General features: G+C 43.0%; 1 protein-coding gene across 1 annotated transcript; it reads right to left on the bottom strand.

Moving 5' to 3' along the window:
• Nucleotides 1–635: 635 nt before the first annotated feature.
• KATNA1 (katanin catalytic subunit A1) lies at nucleotides 636–21,291 on the bottom strand. The gene is made up of 12 exons (XM_079971541.1): nucleotides 21,142–21,291; nucleotides 20,636–20,727; nucleotides 11,196–11,369; nucleotides 9,250–9,407; nucleotides 8,734–8,917; nucleotides 7,871–7,992; nucleotides 5,899–6,004; nucleotides 5,340–5,498; nucleotides 4,048–4,174; nucleotides 3,429–3,563; nucleotides 2,820–2,946; nucleotides 636–985 (listed from the first exon to the last, which is right to left on the bottom strand). The coding sequence occupies exons 3-12, from the start codon at nucleotides 11,364–11,366 to the stop codon at nucleotides 787–789; spliced, it is 1,488 nt and encodes a 495-aa protein (XP_079827667.1). The 5' UTR covers nucleotides 11,367–11,369; nucleotides 20,636–20,727; nucleotides 21,142–21,291; the 3' UTR covers nucleotides 636–786.
• Between the last annotated feature and the right edge of the window lie 651 nt (nucleotides 21,292–21,942).

Below are 21,942 nucleotides of genomic sequence, written 5' to 3'. Positions count from 1 at the left end.
AGAACACAAAGCACTGCATATTCATAATACTGAAATGCTACTGCTGCTTGGTGAATAAGGAAGGTCTCCAGAGCAAAGTGTGAGACAAGGCAAAATATTTATTTTCTTACCATCACCATGTTACCCTTTATATATTGCCATTGGTTTTCTCCTGTGAATTCTCCTTGTGCCATTCGTGTTTCCCAGCACCACCTAGCATTGATTCCCATTGAATGTTTATGTAATTTGCTAAAGTTACAGAATTAGGGCACTGTTAGTGAGTGGCTCCTTAGGCTGTTTGGATGGGAGATTGCCTGTTCTTGGTGGGGCTACATGCTCTGAAGGAGCAGGTATGTAGCTTGGGGGTTATTTTGGATTCTTTGATGTCACCTGAGGCTCAGGTGGCTCACTTTTACTTATCATTAGTTAAAGTGTAGGCAAACAGCAGAACAAGCTTACTCTGTTTGAATATAAAAATTGCAACTGTGGATCTATGTCAAAAAGTTTTCACCCTGTTATCTGTAAATAGGTACCTATACCACTTCCCAACTAATACTATTGCATTAGTTGGGTGCATAGATTGAAGGCCAGTTTACATGCAAATACCTTGTGCAGAGAACAGAAGGGACAACTGGTGCAAGAGGTAAAAAATGAGCTGCAGTTTAAAAAACTAACTTTATTAAGGATATTGCTGTTAACTGTAATTACAAAAGTTAAAAAATAGTACTCAGTGCCCTGTTGCACTACTTTTTAGTTACTTCTGGAATTGTTTGAAGACTTAAGGCAGATATCTCAAGGTAGGAAGGCTTAGCATGATCCAAATTCGAATATCCATTTCTCATATTTTTCAATGTCCGCAGCAGAGACTGACTTCGAAACTTTCTTTAAAGCCATTTCAAAATCTTCCATTGTGGTTGGCATGTGCATTTCATCTCTGGAAAGATTTCGGATTTCTTCTGGTGTCAAGCCTTCAATACGCCTTCTCATAGCCATTAGTGAAGCATCCCTGTTGGTATCCAAGATTGGACTTAATGAGAATACACAATGCCACTGGTCCTAAGTAAATAGCTAATAGTAGCTGTAGATGAACACTGACATGCTTAAAATATCAAACAGAGACTGCTTGGAAAGTTTGACCTTCAGCACACAAACGGAAACACATCTGAGGACTTTGTACTGTATTCAGTACTGCATGGCTAGGGAACCTGTGGCTCTCCAGATGTTGGAGTCAGTCCAGCAACATCTGGAGGCATGCAGGCTCCCACTTCTACAACAGTGGATTAATAACAGTTCAGTAGATCACATAAAACTATTGCAGTAATTTGGAAGCTGAGACCCAGCTTGAAACCCCAGCTTACAGAGACACCTTTTTATCATTCTTTTCTCTCTCTCTCTGATCATGCATGTCTTATCTCTTCGCCTGCTGGACCAGCTGTAAGGCCTAAGAGGCACAGCAGGTCAGAGGGGGAAGACACTGAAGTTGAGGAAGATTTAGCTGGACCCAGTGAAGCAGCAGGGTCACCAGGATTCACACTGAGGAGATCAGCGAGGACAAGGCAGCCTCCTGATCGGTACCCCACCATGGTTGTTCGCCCCCACCATGGTTGTTCGCATATTTGGCTTGTTGGCAAGCCAAATATTATCCTGTGTACAGTGGTATCTCAGGTTACATACGCTTCAGGTTACAGACTCCGCTAACCCAGAAATAGTACCTCGGGTTAAGAACTTTGCTTCAGGATGAGAACAGAAATCGTGCAGCAGTGGCACAGCAGCAGCAGGGGGCCCCATTAGCTAAAGTGGTGCTTCAGGTTAAGAACAGTTTCAGGTTAAGAATAGTCCTCCGGAACGAATTAAGTACTTAACCCGAGGTACCACTGTATACTCACAGAAACCGCTACACATTTTTGGTATCTCCCTTCAGCAAAATATCACAAGAATCCAGGAAGTTGCCTTATACAGAGTCAGAGCATTGGTCCATCCAGTTCAGTATTGTCTACACTGACTGCCAGTGGCTCACTAGGATTTCAGGTAAGGGATATTTCCAACCTAGGAATTTATGCATTCAGAGCAGATGCTTTACAGCTACAGCTCTGTCAAATATCTAAACTGCCTTCAATGGGAAGACAGGAATTTCGGTATTTCAAACAGTGACACTGGCTAGGCTAATAGATGACAGAAGGCAAGGAGTGTGAAGTCATTTTGGAGGGGCTGATATGGGCATTACCCTCTTTATTTTGCAAGGGCTGAACGGATTCACTTACTGAGAAAAGGCACAAGTAGTGCAGTTGAGACAGGTATGGGGTTAGAGAAAGGTTTACTGAGTGAGGCAGGAAAAAAATAATGGAGAGGGAGTAGAGGGGAGTGGAAGAAATAAGAGAAGGTAACTGATGTGGATGAGGAAAAAGTGAATATGGCCAGAGAAAAAGAATAAAACAAAATGTAGAGCGGAGAGGAACAATACATGAGACAAGTGTGCACCAAGAAGGAAAAAACCCATTGTGGCAGAGAATGGGGGCTAGGGGGAAAAGGTATACAAACCTGCCATTTCCCAAGTTCAAGGAAAGCAGACAAATAGGTTGAATCTATCTGCTTTCCTTGAACTAGAGGAGAATGAAGAGGGAGAAGAATAAAGACTGCCTGGCTGGGAAATAGTTTCAGTATAATTTTTTTTATCAAAGCAGCAGTAAGCCAGGGGACAAACAGCAACATTAATGTAGTTTCATAAACAAATTTTGGATTCCAATAGAAGCCCCAATTAAATTATTATTCATTCAAATTTCTGAGTAGGTATGCTTAAAACAGGCTTTAATTATTTTAGAAGAGTTACAGTTTTACCGTACCTGCACACATTAGTAATGTCAGCCCCGGAATAACCGTCCATATTTTGTGCTATATTGGCAAGGTCAACATCATCAGCAAGTTCCAACTCTCGCAGGCTTATTCGTAGAAGTTCTTCTCTACCTTTGGCTAAGACAGAACATTTTTTTAAAAGTAGCAATATAAATAGTTTGAACCACATAGTATAGTTACTAACTTTCGCAAAATGCTGAGGCTTTCAAAAATGGGTTCCTAAACATGCACTTAGTTCTGCTTTTTTGCCACCCGAGAATCTTGTGTGCCAAAGTTTACAATCAACAATCTACCAAGGAAGGGAAGTGATTTTCACTGCAACCCAAACTGCCACCCTAATCACAGCTCTGGAGGTTCAGGGGACTTCCCAGGGGAGAAGGGAACACTGGGCAGGAAGACTGGGAGCTGCAGAGCCTCTATTGGATTTCTGTCCCTTCCATAGAAGGCAGCACAAACCTGGGATTCTACTTCTTGGGGGAGTATTTTCCCCGGAGGCCACTTGGAAGCACCACCCCTCTTTCCCAATACAGTCCTATACCAAATTCAAAATTCAGGATAAATAAAAAGGTTGGTTTCCCCCAAAATGGAAGTTGTTCTACCCGATGGTAAAGGAATATAAATTCTCTTCTCCAGCCGCCGTCGTAAGGCCTCATCAATATCCCATGGGAAATTAGTAGCAGCTAGTACCATAACCATTTTGGAAGGGTCATCATTTTCAGAAGCCCCTCCAACACCTAAATCAGAAGGAAAGAGGAAGTTATTAGGGGAGGTCACAAAATTCTGGAAGCTATCCAAAGTTAAAGCCAATGTGAATTTTAATCACCTGCATAAAATGGCAACAGATTTGCACTGAACAATTTGAATAAAGTGTCTCTTGGCTACTGAAGCAGCTCCCCCTGCTGCTGCATTTAATTACTAAAAAAGGAAAACAGGAGCAGAACGACTAAGACACTTTGTAAAGAGGGAAAACACTTCAGAAGTCTATCCACTGGTCTGCAAAATTAAGATTGTTCAATGATTCCACAACCATGGTAATTCAGACAGTGGCTACATCCACATGATCCATGTATAGCACAAAGCTACTACTTTAAACAGTCATACATAATTTCTGATCCAAAGCAGAAGTATTAGTACAGTGTTGTTACTATAATGTCACATCAAAGTTCCTCCTTGGAGCTCCACTTCTCTTTTAACACAATGTGAACTGAGCTTATTTACCATCCATCTGAACGAGTAATTCTGCCTTCACCCTTCGGCTGGCTTCATGCTCCTCAGAAGTTCCTCTGCGACTACAGATAGAATCAATTTCATCTATAAATATTGTTGTTGGTGCATAGAATCGAGCCTGGAGAGACAAGATGAAGGAACATCAATTAAATCACCAGAAGTACCGCTGAGCTATGTTTAACAACTTACTTCACAAAAAACATGGCATATAACCTTGAAAGTCCATACAATTACAGTTTTCCCCTCTCAAGTCAGCAACCAGCACCAGATTTAGGGTGATTTGGGTAGTTCCCCTGCACAGGGTGCTGAGCCGAGGGGGTGCATCATCATCATCATCATCGCTATATTTATATTTATATTTATATGGGTACCTACTCAAAGGTTTTTTTTTTTTGGGGGGGGGGGACAATGCCAAATTTTGCCTTTGCTCAGGGCACCATATTACTAAAGTCTACCCCTGAAGCAACAATCTTGGGTTCCCAGACTTCAACTGCCATTCCTAGCCAGCATGGCCAAATGTTATGCATTAATCCAACATCCAGAGACCCAACAAACTTTCAAATAATATTCTGGGCAGCATGCAAGCGGGCTTTGGAGTGCTACATAATAAATTTAAAAAATCGTCCAGTAGCACCTTAGAGACCAACTAAGTTTGTTCTGGGTATAAGCTTTCATGTGCATGCACACTTCTTCAGATACTTTTAAATTTTTTTTTTTACTGTGTCAGACCAACACGGCTACCTACCTGAATTCATTCATTAAAAAAGTAATAGAAGTTATACATTAACTTGAATGGTATGAAACCAAGGGAGGTGCTACTATGCCATTCACTGCTAAGTGGCAAAGCAACCTGTAAGACTTTAATGGAGAGGGGTGGTGTGGGAATGAGGCTGGCTACACACACACACACCCCTCCCTCTACATTTTGTGATGCAACTGCATCATGCTTGTCTGGTAAAGGAGAATAGCCCATTGCAGTCAGATAGGACTGGTACTGTGTTAAGACAAAATTATAACGGTACAAGGAGTCTGGTCCACGATAGCCCAACGCTGGTCAGGCCTGCTCAACCGACCAATGTAACACAACAACCATTACATACAAACATGAATACCCTTTAGCTGCTGTACAACTAGAAGTCTGAAAAAAGCTTAAATATAAATATGAAAAAGCTTAAATATAAATTTCAGACGAGTAGCCAGATTTTTGAAACACCTGTATATTCCAGAAACTATTATTCATCCAAAATATATATCAAAGAACCAACAGTGAACTCTAAAATCACCATTTCAAATAGAAGTCGAACAAGTTTTTCAGATTCTCCTCTGTATTTTGAAGTAAGTGTTGACGATGATATGTTGAAAAAGGTTGTCTTGCATTCAGTAGCTACGGCTTTTGCAAGCAGCGTTTTTCCCGTGCCAGGAGGACCAACCATCAAAACACCCTATGTAAAAGAAAGGAAGTCCAAAAAAATGTTCAGAAAATTTCTCATTTGAGATATCTAGAACACATTTTCCAGGGGAAATTGCTTTAGAACTTCCTTTTCTCCAAATGTGCTTTAATATCGTGTCTAAGAAGATGGTATCCTAGCTTTGAGGATCAGAACAGCAGGCATTCTTACTTAACTTGTTTACGTACATATCCAGATCACTACACATTGCATTTAGTGGAATTGTGATATATTATATTTTGCTCTATTGCTAAAATTTGAGAAATTCTAGCCATACAATAATTGCATTCAGATTTTAGGTTAATACTAACGCATCATTTTCTCTTATTAAAATTGTGCCCAATCAGGACATATGAAAAAATTATTAATTCAAAACTAAATTGCATGATTTTACCTTCCAGGGCCTTCTAATCCCCTTAAAGAATTCTGGCATCCACATGGGTAAAACCACCGCTTCTTTGAGCAACTTTTTAGCTTCCACTAAGTCAGCTATATCATCCCTGTTTAAGAAAAGAAATTAACAGATTATGACACACTAGAAGCAACTAATTACTGTTCCATTCAAGAGTCCCTATCACAGTCGGACGGTGACCTTGGGTTAGCTTCTAAAAGATGCATTCCTACCTGCAGCTGAAACCTTGTATGACTATCTACAGAAGAATATCAAATAAATAGTTTCTCATTTGAATTCTATTTGCTCCAAGGTGTCAGCATTCTATTCCAAGTAAATTTGCATGCTCTGTAATTCTGTTCCAGGAGAAAACTATCAATACATCAACACACTTGTTGTTTGTATAAAATGTTCTTTCACATGGAAGTCTATCATAAAGTTGTTTTTAATATAAAAAGTTCAGGTGTTTTTTTCATTTAAGCATTTCAGTAATATTTATCATCCCTTAAAGTAACCTGGCTTAAAATGCTCTCTGAATGCAGGCACCACATTCAGTTAAATTTTGACTTTTTAACACACCAAGTTAAAATATGATTTTATATATAAACCAAGGGTAAAAGTGATTAGAGGTGAAGCTTTATAAATACGTGCATTTGTTATACAAATTATAAATATTCAAGAAGTCAAAAACCACAGAAAGGTATTTAGTGGGTGTCCCACTGCTGACAGAAAAAATATATTAGCAGACTGAGCAGGCTGGCTGTTTCCAGCAATTCCTCCTCCCCCTGCAGCCCCTCAAACCACCTCCTCCTCTAGAGAGTTTCAAAATATAAATTAAGTAACAAACAAACAAACAAACAAACAATCACAACCACAACCGTTACATTCTAAGTTATGGAGAAACATTATTTTGTACAGTATGTGCCAGCCCTTTCTTTGGGCACAAGTAGCCTAATATTATTCATGTTTACTCAGCAGGGCACATTCCTCAGGATTTAGTAAGAATGAAGTGTTTCAGTATGAAGGAATTTGCTTTTAAAGTACAGGTTCATAATAGAAACAGAAACCAATCCATTGGTTGTATATGGCAAGTAAAGACCAAGGAAAGCAGGCAATTTGCTTCTCTAAGTCAGAAGAGTGTTCTCTCCCCCCCCCCCCTTTCAGGCACTGAACAGGCCCAAATACAGACTACACAAGCTCTAATTTTAAGATGCACAAACTCATTCTCCCACCCCCACTGAAAACTGGCTCATGTAATATTCTAAGAAAAATTCTGTTGAGGCAAATTGATCATCTTTTCCAGGGATTCTTGGTACAAGTGTATATGTTAAGCTCATTTTATAACATTCTTGCCTTATGTATACACAAAGGAGAAAAATGTTAATTCAGATAATTAGCAACTCTTAACAACTGTTGACTAGCCCACATTGGGACAGTAGTCATTTACGCTTCAGCCACTAAAACTACATCCTGTTCATAGCAAATACAGGATGCCAACCAATGACTGAATGGCCACTCAGCTGGCTATGTGGTAACAGGATTGCTTCTAAGCAAGGAAGTCTGTATAGCAGCATTAGTTAAGAGTATGATTATTATTCTTTCAGACCACTGATGGCGTGGTATAGCATCTAGTTGTGTACCATTATTTTGCTGTTTCCTACTGGCTGCACAGTAGGTATGATGTAGTGATATCCTCTCTATAGAAGCCTTGTGCTAGATTCAGCTGAACGATGCAAATAAGTTGGCAGGTCACAGTGGACAATATGTTGCACTGAGCTAGGCCTGATACACTTAATTCCTTGAATGTAATATCTTGCCGTAAACTGAATGAAAAATATTATTAATGGAAGACCTACAATCTGTTGTCAGGTTAAATTTAATTTTTAACCAAGCATTGGCATTACCCTCTTTAAAGGATTGAGCTTACACACATACTTCCCAAGTAAAAAAAATTACAGAGATGGGTTACACTTACCATCGAACATTGGGATTTTGGGAAATGATGTCTCTTTCCAAAGCTTCTACTAAGTCTTTGTCGTATCCAGTGCTATCAAATTTCTTTGGCTCAGATTCTGAAATGTCAGACGAGGGCTTATTCTGCATTACAAACACAGTTTGCATATCAAACCTACATTTGTTATTTTTAAATTGTCCACACAATGAATCACTATACCTGGCTTAATGCCCGCTTAATTATAATAGAATCAAGGGTCCTATAGACAAAAGTGGGCATAGTCTACACAGCTTACAGCCGCACCAGAATAATGCAAATTCAAGATGGAAATATGGCACTGGGTGGAACTATTAAAATCATCCCCAAGTGCAGGCTAGCTAATTCAGAAGTCAGCTGAGCCGTGAACTGATCTGGCACCTTGTTATAATAAATAATTCTGTTACTGAATTGTGGCATTAGGTATATTTATATAGCATTTTACAATGCAAAGGTTTTGTAAAAGCACCCATGGCTCCACCCAATATTATCAAAGGCTGTTTCTCAGATGGAAGGACATAGTGGAGGTCTCTGCTAGTGGAAGAGGGGGAACCATTTTTACCAACCCCATTGATCCCTTCCCCAAAGATATATTCTGGAACGTTGAGCAGTGCTGGAGTGCCATAGTGGGTGTTGGTGAAAATGGTCCCCTTCCATTAACTGAACCTGGAAATATGCACTACTGAATGTAATGGGGCTTCAAAATTGACATGTTTCAAACTACTCTTCCCTAAAACCTTAGACCTCCTGCCTCTTGAGAATGTTGACAGTGTATATGAGAGAGATCCAAATGGGAGAGGGGCACTTCTAAGAACTTGAAAAGCTAGCTTCACATTTTAGACACTTACTTTTTCTTCTTTCATTTTATTCTGTGGATCCTTCTTTTCCCGGCCACGGATTATTTTGCCTTTATCGTTAGAGCTTCGGGAGGAGGGACGGCTGGAGACTTTAGGCGCTGCACTCGCTCGGTTATTTTGGCTCCTGCAATCACTGCAATGAGCAGACTGACGTTTCCTGGCTCCTGGTGAACTTCTGGTTAGTTAGAAAATGTAAAAGAGAAAACTGTAATAAAGCTAAACTAAAGCAGCTTTCAACATAGGGACAAGTGCATAAGCATTTTGTTTGGACCTATGAGGATCTGAATAGTTTACATTATGGGGCAATAGATCTTAGAAATCCCCCCCTCCCCCGGGCAAGGTCTGTGCTGAGGCTTCATGTGGACTGCTAAGGTATATTTACCAGGGACAGCGCAGCATGCTTTTCCCCCGACTTAGGAACTGGAACCGGTGTGTGGGCCTCACAGACATTTTAAATGTAATGTTTTGGGCTTCCCTGATCCACTTTACACTCTCGGCGTCTCTTACCTACGTTCGGCAGGTACAGGCAGGGACCAAACTTCTCCATCATGAGCCGGTAATTCTTGCTGCGCAGCTTTCAAAGGCGTGCTGTCTAATTTAAAGCTTTCTAGTGTTTTCATGATATCCTTCACGTGCTTCGCTTCTACACTTATCTCCTGCCTAACCTGATTGAAAACATGAAAAGTATAGCTTTAACGGGTAGAAACGTGTCCCTAGCTGAGCATATGTACCTTAAAAAAAATTCTCCATTAGAAGTGCTAGAGATATTTAACTTCAATTGTTTGCTTTGATATTGTATCAATCTTTTATTTTTATCTTTATTTTGGATGAAGGGGCCGTTTGGAAGTTTTCAAGATAAATATGTTACTTTATGGGAAGTTGACCTGGTCCACCAAAGATTCCCAAATCCTGCACCAAAATGGGGAACAAATGCACCACTACATGCTTGACTTTTCTTTCAATGGATTTTACATGCAAACTTTTTTATGCTTAAAGTTCATTCCAGTCCACTTTGTACTGTTTGCAAACTTATGCTAAGTAACTTAGAAGTTTGTTTGCATGCTCCATTCCATATTAAAGGTACAGTATTACTTCTCTGTGATAGCTAATCTTAAGGATCGCCCATATGCTAGGTGCCCTTTAAGGTAGTTATTCCAGAACAGACTCCTGTAATCTAAATTTCATAGCAGGCACAGTAATACACCACAGAAGCCCTTGCACTGGTGTTTACTGCAGGCCTTTCAAGGTTACTTGGGCCACTGCAAGATATTCCAGTACAGTGGTGCCCCGCAAGACGAATGCCTCGCAAGACGGAAAACTCGCTAGACAAAAGAGTTTTCCGTTTTGGAGGTGCTTCGCAAAACGAATTTCCTATGGACTTGCTTCGCAAGACGAAAATGTCTTGCGAGTTCCTGCGGTTTTCCCCCCCTTCCCCCCCTTTTTCTAAGCCGCTAAGCTGCTTATCCGCTAAGCCGATAAGCTGCTAAAAGCCGCTAAAAGCCGCTAAACCGCTAATAGCGCTAATCCGCTAAGCCGTCAATGGGCTTGCTTCGCAAGACAAAAAAAACGCTAGACGAAGAGACTCGCGGAACGGATTCTTTTCGTCTTGCGAGGCACCACTGTACTAAATAAGCAAGTCATAATGATGAACTATTATTCTATTTATATCCCACTTTACATATTTATATTCCAGAGGCATATGTAGGATTTCCAGATGGCCTCCCATCCAGGCATTGATCTCAGCAAGGTTGCCACATCATGTGCCTTTGGAACATACCTTTAGTACTGAGAAAGTATACAACTCCCAGTGTGGCAGGAGCAAATTCTCAGACAGGAAATTTCAGATGATCGTTCACATGGAATAGCCACGATATGCCAGAAAGGTCACATTTTTTGTGCATAAAGTTGTGTTTTTGAAAAACATTAAGGGAGAGCATTCATAAATGCAACTCCTCACCAGTAGTCTGAAGTGATACATTCCAGGAAGGGCTCAGATGTTCACATGATAGTGATTAATTAAGACAATTCATCAGAGCAGTAAGTTTTAGATTAATCAACTAAGGCTGCAAATCCAAACTCCACATACCTAGGAGAAAACCCCATTGAATTCAATATAGGACTTGCTTCTGAGTGGACAAGGTTTGGCTTGAACTTTAATTAAGCACTGGCACCAGATTTTAATCGGTGCTGAGTTTATTTTTGAGGCTTTTTAATTATTAAAATAATAGGTAACTTAAAAGTTAAAGGTGCCATTTTCTCTAACAATCAGTAGCAGCTTTTCTTTAGTAAGTGTAAGTCAGGAATTCACCAAGAGGAGGTTTTAGAAAAGTGCATGTTTATAAAATTTAATCTATCTGTTGTAAGCAAATTATTATCAAGCAATATTTTTAAGCTAAGGACCTTATGAATTAAGTATAAGTAAGAACCCAATCAATGGAAAAAGGATGACCCACCTGTTGCCATTTCTGCTGGAGGTATGTGTCTTTGACGGAAGAGAGGTATTTATTCATTTGGTCAAGTACTCCCTGGTAATAGACCATTGCAGAGTCATAATTTCCCAGCAAGGCGTACTCACGGGCCAGCTTCACATTCTCACTTATCATGACAAGACTCATGGTCAACATAAGCTGGGGAGGAAAAAAATGTTGCAATTGGAATATACAACAGCTGGGATATAAAGAAAACCTGTCAAATGTGTAACATGGAAATGTGTAAGAATGGAAAGGTTCTCATGCTGTATTTCAATTTTTCATACATTATGTGAAATAGTCTTAGTACTACAGAACAGTTACATTTTGTCACAAAGCCATCTCTCTCAAAGACCTTTGAATCTATTGTGAACATGGCTGTCGTCAAATAGTCATGACACAAGCATTACTCAATACATAGTTCCAGCATGTTCAAACAGTTTCATCTCCAAAGAACTATACTTTAAATAATGATAGAAGTTGCACATAGTCTGTAGATTTGTCATAATTTACATTAGACTGTTAATTGTGAATAACTATAACATAAACTGAAGAATTAAATTCTATGGTATATAGCAACCAGACACATGGCTTCCCCTCCAGTCCCAGTTTCATTGCTTTGTATTATTCAAATTCAGAATCTGAAAGATTTCCCCTACCAGTCTTAAAGCACCTGACTTGCATACAGAAGGTCCTAAATTTAATCCCTGGCATTTCCCGGTATGGCTGAGAGACACAGGTGCAATCTACACACACATAAAAAATGTTCTGAAAATGCTTTTTTAAAAGCATTTAAAAAATACATTGAATTTTCCATAAGGTTCACCATTGCCATATAGTGTCACATCATATATTGCACTTTAAAAGTTTTATTTGCAGCTGTATAGCTGAGTCCACAGAATGGCCAAGGGCTTTTAAAAGCAAAGAAGTACATGAGATAGGCTATGATGGGCAGAAGATGTTCCATTAAAGCCAAATAAGAAAAAACAAAACCATAATTCTCATACATCTCTCAGAATACATTAAATATCCTGGGCTGCCCATATGGACTTCTCCGCGACCCTTCCCCTCTGCAGAGAGGTGGGACCAATTCGCCCCCACCACTTAATGGATCCAGATGGTTTCCAGAGAGTGGTAGGGGATGCTTTATCCCATGTTGATGGCCTTTCAGCTGATTCCCTGGTGGCCCGCTGGAATGCGGAGTTAACCAGGGCTATTGACTGTCTGGCTCCGAAGCACCCTCTCCGATTGCATGGAGCCCGGACAGCCCCGTGGTTTTCTTCGGAGCTGAGGGCGATGAAACAATCGCTGAGACGGCTAGAGCGTCGGTGGCAGAAAACTCAATCCGAATCTGACCGGACACAGGTTAGAGCTCAACGTCGAGCCTACCAAGTGGCGATAGCGACGGCAAAGAAGACTTTCTTCACCGCCTCTATTGCATCTGCAGAAAATAGTAGCAGGAGACTCTTTCAGGTGGTTCGCAATTTAACGGAACCACCTTTACCACCGGGGCCTTGTAAAGACCCCAAGATCTCCTGCAACGATTTTGCAAAGTTTTTTGCAGATAAAATCACTCATATTCGGAAGGAGCTAGACACCACCGTGGGAGCAGGGCTGGGGCGGGAGAGTGCTAGAGCTCTGTCTGGTCAAGTTGCATGGAATCAATTTCAATCCGTTACCCCCGAGGATGTGGGCAGGCTGCTTGGACGCGTGAAACCAACCACATGTCTCCTTGATCCTTGCCCATCCTGGCTAATACAAGCAAGCCGGGAAGGGCTGGGCGATGGGCTCTGCGGGGTGGTGAATGCTTCCCTCTGTGAGGGAACATTCCCAGATCCGCTGAAAGAGGCGGTCATTAAACTGCTTCTTAAAAAACCATCTTTAGACCCGGCCAGTATGGCCAACTATCGCCCAGTCTCAAATCTTCCATTCTTGGGCAAGGTGATTGAGCGGGTGGTTGCTGAACAACTCCAGGCACGCCTGGAGGATGCGGACCATTTGGATCCCTTCCAATCGGGATTCAGGCCTCATCATGGGACTGAAACTGCCTTGGTCGCGCTGGTTGATGATCTCCGGCGAGCTAGGGACAAAGGTGAGAGTTGTTTCCTAGTTCTGCTGGATCTCTCAGCGGCCTTTGATACAATCAACCATAACATCCTTCTGGACCGTCTAGAGGGGCTGGGAGCTGGGGGCACTGTCATACAGTGGTTTCGCTCCTTCCTCCTGTTCAGAAAGTGGTGGTGGGGGATGAGTGTTCAGCCCATGGGCCCTCACTTGTGGGGTGCCTCAGGGTTCCGTCCTCTCCCCCATGCTTTTTAACATCTATATGAAGCCGCTGGGAGAGATCATCAGGGGGTTTGGACTGGGTGTTCATCAGTATGCAGATGACACCCAGCTCTACCTCTCTTTCAAATCAGAACCAGTGAAGGCGGTGAAGGTCCTGTGTGAGTGCCTGGAGGCGGTTGGAGGATGGATGGCGGCTAATGGATTGAAGTTGAATCCTGACAAGACAGAAGTACTGTTTTTGGGGGACATGGGGCGGGCTGGTGTGGAGGATTCCCTGGTCCTGAATAGGGTAACTGTGCCCCTGAAGGACCAGGTGCGCAGCCTGGGAGTCATTTTGAACTCACAGCTGTCCATGGAGGCACAGGTCAATTCTGTATCCAGGGCAGCTGTCTACCAACTCCACCTGGTACGCAGGCTGAGACCCTACCTGCCCGCGGACTGTCTCGCCAGAGTGGTGCATGCTCTAGTTATCTCCCGCTTGGACTACTGCAATGGGGGTAGTCCCGCTTGGACTACTACGTGGGGCTACCTCTGAAAGTGACTCGGAAACTACAACTAATCCAGAATGCGGCAGCTAGACTGGTGACTGGGGGCGGCCGCCGAGACCACATAACACCGGTCTTGAAAGACTTACATTGGCTCCCAGTACGTTTCCGAGCACAATTCAAAGTGTTGGTGCTGACCTTTAAAGCCCTAAACGGCCTCGGCCCAGTATACCTGAAGGAGCGTCTTCACCCCCATTGTTCTGCCCGGACACTGAGGTCCAGCGCCGAGGGCCTTCTGGCAGTTCCCTCATTGCGAGAAGTAAAGCTACAGGGAACCAGGCAGAGGGTCTTCTCGGTAGTGGCGCCCACCCTGTGGAACGCCCTCCCATCAGATGTCAAAGCGATAAATAACTACCTGACATTCAGAAGACATCTTAAGGCAGCTCTGTTCAGGGAAGTTTTTAATGTATGATATTTTAGTGTATTTTTGGTTTCTATGGAAGCCGCCCAGAGTGGCTGGGGAAACCCAGACAGATGGGCGGGGTACAAATAATAAATTATTATTATTATTATTATTATTATTATGTATTACAGAAATGCTATCAACAGGAGGGAGGTTGATGGAAGGAGAAGAAACACTGTAGTTGCCCAACCACATCGTGACTTCTTAATTATTATTAAATGTTCTCTCTTTTTATCACTTCAGAAGTGCTGTGTGCCTGCAATTCTATACAAGCCTATTCAGCAGCTAGCGCCATTGAGTTAGTTGGAATCTACTCCCAGCATTCCAAGAGTTCACCCTTAGAAAACCTAATGTATCTTAATGGCTAATTCATAAAAGATCATTGTTCTGGGGAGACTTAAATAAGCAGCCATAAATGTTACATTAAATGTTCTGTGCTATGTTCTAAGTAAACTAATCTGGTTATCCATGGAAGAGGGATTTAGGATAGAATTACACTTAAAAACAAATGCAGGATCATTTCTGCAGCATTTTGTGCTTAGTGGAAATGTTACTCTTTTGATTTCTGCTTGTTTGTAAGTAACACGAGATTAAAACTCAGGGAATGACTCTCACTGAAGTTGGTAAAAGCTCTCTGCTTTATCCCTTTAAAACACATTTCACTGCGTCAAGTGTTGCTATGAGATTTAGTACGCAATCCATTCAGAGCTACATGTTGAAACTAGTTATAGGTAACATTTCTGGCTACAGAACTTATATTAATAGAAACTCAAAACACGCTGACATAACTGGCAGTAAGTAGTGCAGGGTGCGGCAGCAAGTTTGCAGCTTCCCCTGCTGATAACACAGAGGCCCAAACTACATTAACCTGATAAACAGCTATTAGCTGTACATTCTACTGATCACCATGTAATTTTTAGAATTTTATTTTATGATATGGTATATAATTTTGATTTTTATATGTTTTGATCATTTTGTACACTGCTTTTTTTAAAAAAAAATAAACTGTTTTTAAGTATCTTAAGTTTTAAAAAAAGTTTAACAAAATTTCACTGAAGATACCAACCACACTTAAATTAATGCTAAAATACATTGCTTTGTTTAGTATGTGGCTCTTTAATGGGATTTACTTTGTGTACAGTGCTCTCTCATTTCAAATACTCTTCCTCTGGTTTTCTCCTTGCTTACCATTACTACTGTTTCATTCAGTATTATCTATTTCCTTTCTTTTTTGCCTGCCTATGACTTTTCAGAGCACTCTTATCTCTCGTGCTTTACTGCAAAAACCGAACTGTAATATTTCCTTTAAACTCTGGAATCCAAAAAACCCAAATCTCCTTTATGACTTGCCATTACTTGCTTAATTGTTTTCATCATCTTGCTAAACTTGTAATTTCAAACTAGTTTAGTCATCAGCTCATACTAGCAAACAGGTGTATCAGGTATGAGAACCATTCTTACCCATCCTAAACATCTATGAGAAAGCTTGCTGAAATCTTGGAAGCATGTTTTCTCACACAAGTTGTACACTAAACACTTCACAACAGTTTCCAAGACTTGCAACTTTTAACAACAGCACTAACAGAAGCTCAGCTTCCAAAGAGAAATTATGAAGCTTATACAATGCATTTCCAGTCATGACATCATACTTTAGCATTATATTTTTTATTCAAACCATCTATTTAAATTTTTTTTTAAGTGTGTGTATGCGTGCTCTGCTGCTAAATGAATCTCTCCCAAAACAATACTTGGGCTGGATCGGGTGTGGGGACAAAGCGGGCAAGTGCCCCTGGATGGCACATTAGAATGGCAAAATTACTGGGTTCAACACACACACACACATCAGTGCTGAAAGGAGTGAAAGGGCAGGGAGGAGCCTCTCACTTCACTCTGGCGGAGATCCCAACATTGGGTCTGGTCTGTTGGGCTGGCAGCAGATGGCAAACAGCAGCCAGACAATGCAAGCATGGCAGCAACAGCAGCAGTAGAGCCCAGAACCTTCTCTGCCATTTCTGCCTTGCCTTGCCTTGCCTTGCCTTGCCTCACTGTTGCCTGGCAGCCCTTGTTCCAAGAAGCAGCAGGTCCCAAGGCAGACAGATGGGCAGCCCTCCTTGTTTTCCTCTTCCTTCCACTTCACCACTACAGATGCAGCTGCACCCCCTCTGCCTCCTTGCTGGAAATGCCCAGAACAGCACCCACAGATATGCTGTAATCAAATGCCTCCTTTTTTCTCCCACCCGATCCTCAGCTCTCAGGGTACACACCCCGCCACAGGAGATGGATCCAGATAAGCGCCTCTGCCTCCTTTCCCTTCCAGTCACCTTCTGCTTCCTAGTACCCACTGCACCAAGCAGGGCAAGCACATGAAGCCTGGACAGAGCAAACCAGGAGGGTGGCCCCCTTGCAGGCACTCCCCTATATACTGGCCTCCCATTATGCTTTACAGTTAGTAACCTATGTGTGGATGTGTGGGGGCTAATTGGGAACACTGACAGCTTCATACATCTAAGAAGACAGAAGTGTATGTAACTTGATTTCCTGTGTTTGATGGTCCTGGCTGCTAAACTACCGTATACATTATTATTATTATTATTTAATTTTGCTTTTAATTGAATTTTAAATCTGACAGCGCATTATAAAGGAAACTGGCAACTCATTTTCAAAGCTCCCTTTCCTTAACTTAATCCACCAACCTATATGAGGCCTTTTTAAAGCATTTGTCTTTAGGGAGAATGGGTGGCACCCAATGACAAAAAAACAAGACTTTTGCACCCTATGACAAAACTTGTAGATCCAGCACTGAACAATACTACATAAGGAGAGTGTTGCTTCTGAAATGACAGTTCAGAATTCTGCCATCTGCTAGAGTTTCACAGTTAATTTTGAAAAGTTATTTGTAAATAGATAACAGGGATAGACAAAAGCATTGCTACCTCCATCCCCTCCGATATGCATGTTACTTTGTTCATTCTTTTACTCTAAAACAGGGGTAAGTCAACCTTTTTATACCTACTGCCCACTAATGCATTTTTCTTGATGGTAAAATTTCCTTACCGCCCACCAGTGCTTGTGCCGTAGAACCCCCCACCACCCACCTTGAATCCTGAAACGCCCACTAGTGTGCGGTAGGGACCAGGTTGACAACCCCTGCTCTAGAAAACCAGAGCATTATGGGCACAGTGTACCCAAAGTCAAAGTCCCACCAATATCAATTTTGAGAAAATTAAAACACTGAAATCAAGAGAAAATGATTGTTGTATTACAGCTTGCTACACTATGCTTCCAGTTCTGACCTGTTTGAAGATTATTAGGCTCCTGTACACTTATTAGAACCAGAACACTTTGTTGCCATTATTAGTTGTACATATAATAACAAAAATAAAATATGGACTAAATAACAACATTTTGATTACAATGTTTCCAGTTTTTAGAGTCTGAGTGCCTTCACTGAGAAATGTATACCCCTTTTTGCACCTTTTAAAAAACTGTTAGTCTAGTAGTAGTTGGCGAGGCAGGGCAAACCTCCCCACTGCCTCTGCTGACCCTCTCAGTAATGAGCAGTGACCCAAGTGTTGAAAGGAAAGATAAAAAGTGAAGCTTTACCCTGTTCTGCTGAGCACTACTGCCTTAGCCGCAAAAGTTATACCCAGATCCCTTGGAAAAGTGAGGAGTGTGGGTGTTCTCTCTTGGGTCTAAAAAACAAGGTGTCTAAAAACCAAGGTGACCGCTGGTTTAGGGGGACTTACACAAACCACAGCAAGAATCAAGCTCACATTCCTCCTTTCCAATTCCTGTGTAACTGGGAAGATGACCTTCCGCTGAACCAGGGATAATCAAAGAGGTGTCCACCAGATATTGCTGGACTACACCCCCGCCCCCATAACCAAATGTCAGGAGTGATGCAGCTGTAGCCCAACATCTGGAGGGCAAAAGATTGACTACCCACAAAATTTCAACATAGATGCAATAATTTTATCAAGACCAAATGCCCATTCTTGCAACCTTCAGGAGCAGACCCCGAGTAATCATTTTACATTAGCTCACTTGCAACAACAACAGTAATAATGCACAATCCTGATACTGAATTCTGCACTCCCAGGGTTTATTATCTACAGGACAAGAAAACAATGAAATATTTATTCCTATAAACACCAGCATTGTTTCTAATATTTATATACCATCCTTATTATCAAATTTCAGGGCAGCTTATATTGAATGTATTTAAGAAACTACACAAAGCATTAATGCAACAATAACAGTGGAAAAATAAAAAATATTTCACTGAAAGCTAGATGTTTAAAATAAAGGAAATGTTTGATAAAAGTGGTAGGTCTTAAACAGATACCACAACACAAGGTTGGTACCTGCCATACTTAAGGAAAGAGGGAATTCCAAGAGCTGGAAAGATCTCCCCCTGGGTGCTTCAGGATGCATGTGTGCAGGTGATGGAATGACTAGGAGGGCCTGATATAGAGAACTCAGTTAACGGACAGGATGATATGAGAGAAGGTGCTCCCTCAAGTAACCAGGCCCCAAGTAGTTCAGGGTCTTATATGTCAATAAGCACCTTGAACCTGCCCCAGTGTAACATGCTCAATTGTAGGCAGCGCCATTCAGTAACTGAACCACTGAGTTAGCCGCAGGTCCTAAAGCAGCAACAAGCACAACACAGAGCACATTGCAGTAACCCAACCTGGAAGTTAATAGTGTATAGCAGTGTTTCCCAACCTTGGGCCTCCAGCTGTTTTTGAACTACAATTCCCATCATCCCTGACCACTGGTCTTGCTAGCTAGGGATGATGGGAGTTGTAGTCCAAAAACAGCTGGAGGCCCAAGGTTGGGAAACACTGGTGTATAGATTAGCCCTGTCCAAGAATGGCTATGGCTGGTGCACCAGTCAAAGCTAGGAAAAGGCACTCCTAGCCTCTGGGACCACCTACGCCTCCAGTAGCAATGATGGTTCAAGGTGTAACCCAGACTACACACCTGAACTTTCAGAAGGTCTGCAAGGCAGTCATGCAGCAGCTGTGAAAATAGGCAACTTCCATGCTAAAGATCATTAGCAAAGGAATGGAAAAATAAAGATCTCAATATCATAATGCCATTATACAAATCTAAAGAAGAAGTTATAAAGATGCATAAAATTATGTATTGTTACAAAAGCTGGGTGCCTCCCACTCTCTGCTGAGCAGTGGCAAGAGCTCATGCTCATGGGGTTCCAGCCACTGTGATCCTTTGAAGAACGGAGACATGGTGGAAACTGTTGTGGCTTCAGTCTCCATGGGAGGAGTCCAAATCTTACAGCATGGTCATTTCAAGAGGGCATGTCCCTGCAGCAGTGAAGCCCTGGAGTCAAGGCATCTCCCTCAGCCAGCCTGCCCAAAGATGGATCCCAGTCTCTCTTCCTCCTTCTCCTTCCCAGACTCCTTTTTCCTGTCACCTCAAACACACAGTCACCCTGCCAACCTTCCAAACCCCAGTCTCTGTTCACACCTCAGGGCAGGAGGGGAAGGGCAGTTCTCTTGCAGTGCCAAGTTATTTTAATTAGTGGGCCACTGTTAAAATATTGGTCAGATATCACTGGAACTCTATTTTTCCTTAGTGGCCCTGTTTTGCATAGACTAGCCCAGAAATTCCTCTGCAGTTTGCACTTCTCCTTTCACATCCCAAATTATCAAAATTATTAATTTAATTATTAATAATTTAATTATTAATTAATCATTTATTAATTTCTAGGATTTGTGGGGCGGGGAGCACTCCCAAAGCTATAACAGTATAGTATGGAGAACTAGCAGACAGAGAAAAATTTTCCTTCCTCTCTCATAACTTGGGAACATCCAATGAAGTTGAATACAGGAAGATTCCGGACAGGTAAAAGAAAGAGCTTCTTCACACACAGCACATAGTTTAACTATGGAGTTCACTCACACAAGAGGTAGCATCACCAACCTGGATAACTTTGAAAGAGGATTAGAGAAATCCATGGTGAATAAAGCTTTCCATGGCTACTCGCTACAATGGCCAGGGGTTTTATTTCCACTTTCAAAGGCAGTATGTCTCTGAGCACTATATGCTGGGAACCCCACTCCTATGGCACAGGGAATAAAGAAGTCCGTTCCCCCCACCCCTCCAATACTCACGATGATGTCCCCACTCCGCCCCCAACCATACAAAAAGAGAGACTGACTTACTCCAAAAGCAGGTGTTGTTTACTCCGGAAAGCAGTCCAAGGAATGGCAGGACCAGTAGCCCGACAGTGACGTCTCCCGCATCACCTGAAATCCTAAGAGAACACGTAACTGGGCAAAGGGCTCTCCAGTCACCCGCGGGATGCCTCACACGGGCAGGTGCTGGGAGGGGGGGGGCGAGAAGGGAAGGGAATGCAAAGAAAGTATCCAGCAGCAGGAGGAGACGAAAGAGGGTCTGGAGCCGCAGGAAACCGGGAGCTGGGGACGCCTCCCCTCCAGCCTCTTTTCGGGCCTCCTGGACGAGGAGAGGCTGCCCAGCAAAGCCCATTCCAAGCCCTCCCGCCAACGCCGCTCGGGGGGCGACATCCCACTCCGGATGCTATGGGGGGGGGGGCAGAAGCCGCCCAGAGAAGACGCCGAAGGAGGCGGGCGGCGAGGGAGGGGGCGCTCCGGGCTCAACGGACGGGGAAAGCGAGGCTGGCGGAAGGGGGGAGCGGACGCTCACTCACCTCTTCGGCGCGCTCAGCTCCGTAACGGCGGCGACCGCGGCGGTGGCGCTAGGGCCCGACTCATCTCAGCGCCGCCTCCCGCCCACTCCGCGCGGAGGCACTGTCGCTAGCGCGCAGGCGCCAGCTCTTGTCCCGCCCCACGGCGTCCTAACGTCCCTACGCCCCGCCCACCGGGCGGTTCTTTTTTTTCTCGGGACTCTTGAGTGGCGTGGGATTCTTTCCCCCCTTCGTTCATTTATATTCTCTCCTCCAATCAGAACTCGCGACGTCACTGCTGGGAGGGCTCTTCTGCCCGCTTTTTCTTTTTTACTTTCTTTCCCCGCCTCCACCCGCCACATTGTTTGGTACAAGGATCCGGCTGGCTTGTCGCTTCTCGCTCTCTTTGGGAAGGGGTGCTGGTGGTCCCCGAACTCTTCATGTCAGGGACGGGGATCGCTAGGCCGAGGTGCCTTCTCGGAAGTCTTTCCCAGACACAGCCTCATCCTGCCGCTTCACCCCTCGCTGGCCCCGCTTGGCGCCCGCGCCTTCTTTCCTGCTTGGAATGTGCCCTTTATCTCTGACAGGGCTTCTTGCACGTCTGAATGCAGGATAGAGAGCGGGCTGAGTGTGTACAAACTAGCCTACTGGAGCTGCCTGTCTGCCTTCAGGCACTGCAGTTATCAGCAAGGGACTCCCACAGGGCAGGGTTGATGTTGCCATGTCATGTTTGCAGACGTCATTGTAAGGCAGAGTTGGTCTGCCAACAGGTTGGTTGGTGCCTGTAACTATGACCCTGAGGGGATCCTGCCATCTTCCATTTCG

Source organism: Podarcis cretensis, assembly GCF_951804945.1.
Source record: "Podarcis cretensis genome assembly, chromosome: 3".
In the NCBI taxonomy this organism is placed as follows: domain Eukaryota; kingdom Metazoa; phylum Chordata; class Lepidosauria; order Squamata; family Lacertidae; genus Podarcis; species Podarcis cretensis.
The sequence above is the reverse complement of the archived record's forward strand: the minus strand, read 5'-3'. Positions and strand labels throughout refer to the sequence as shown.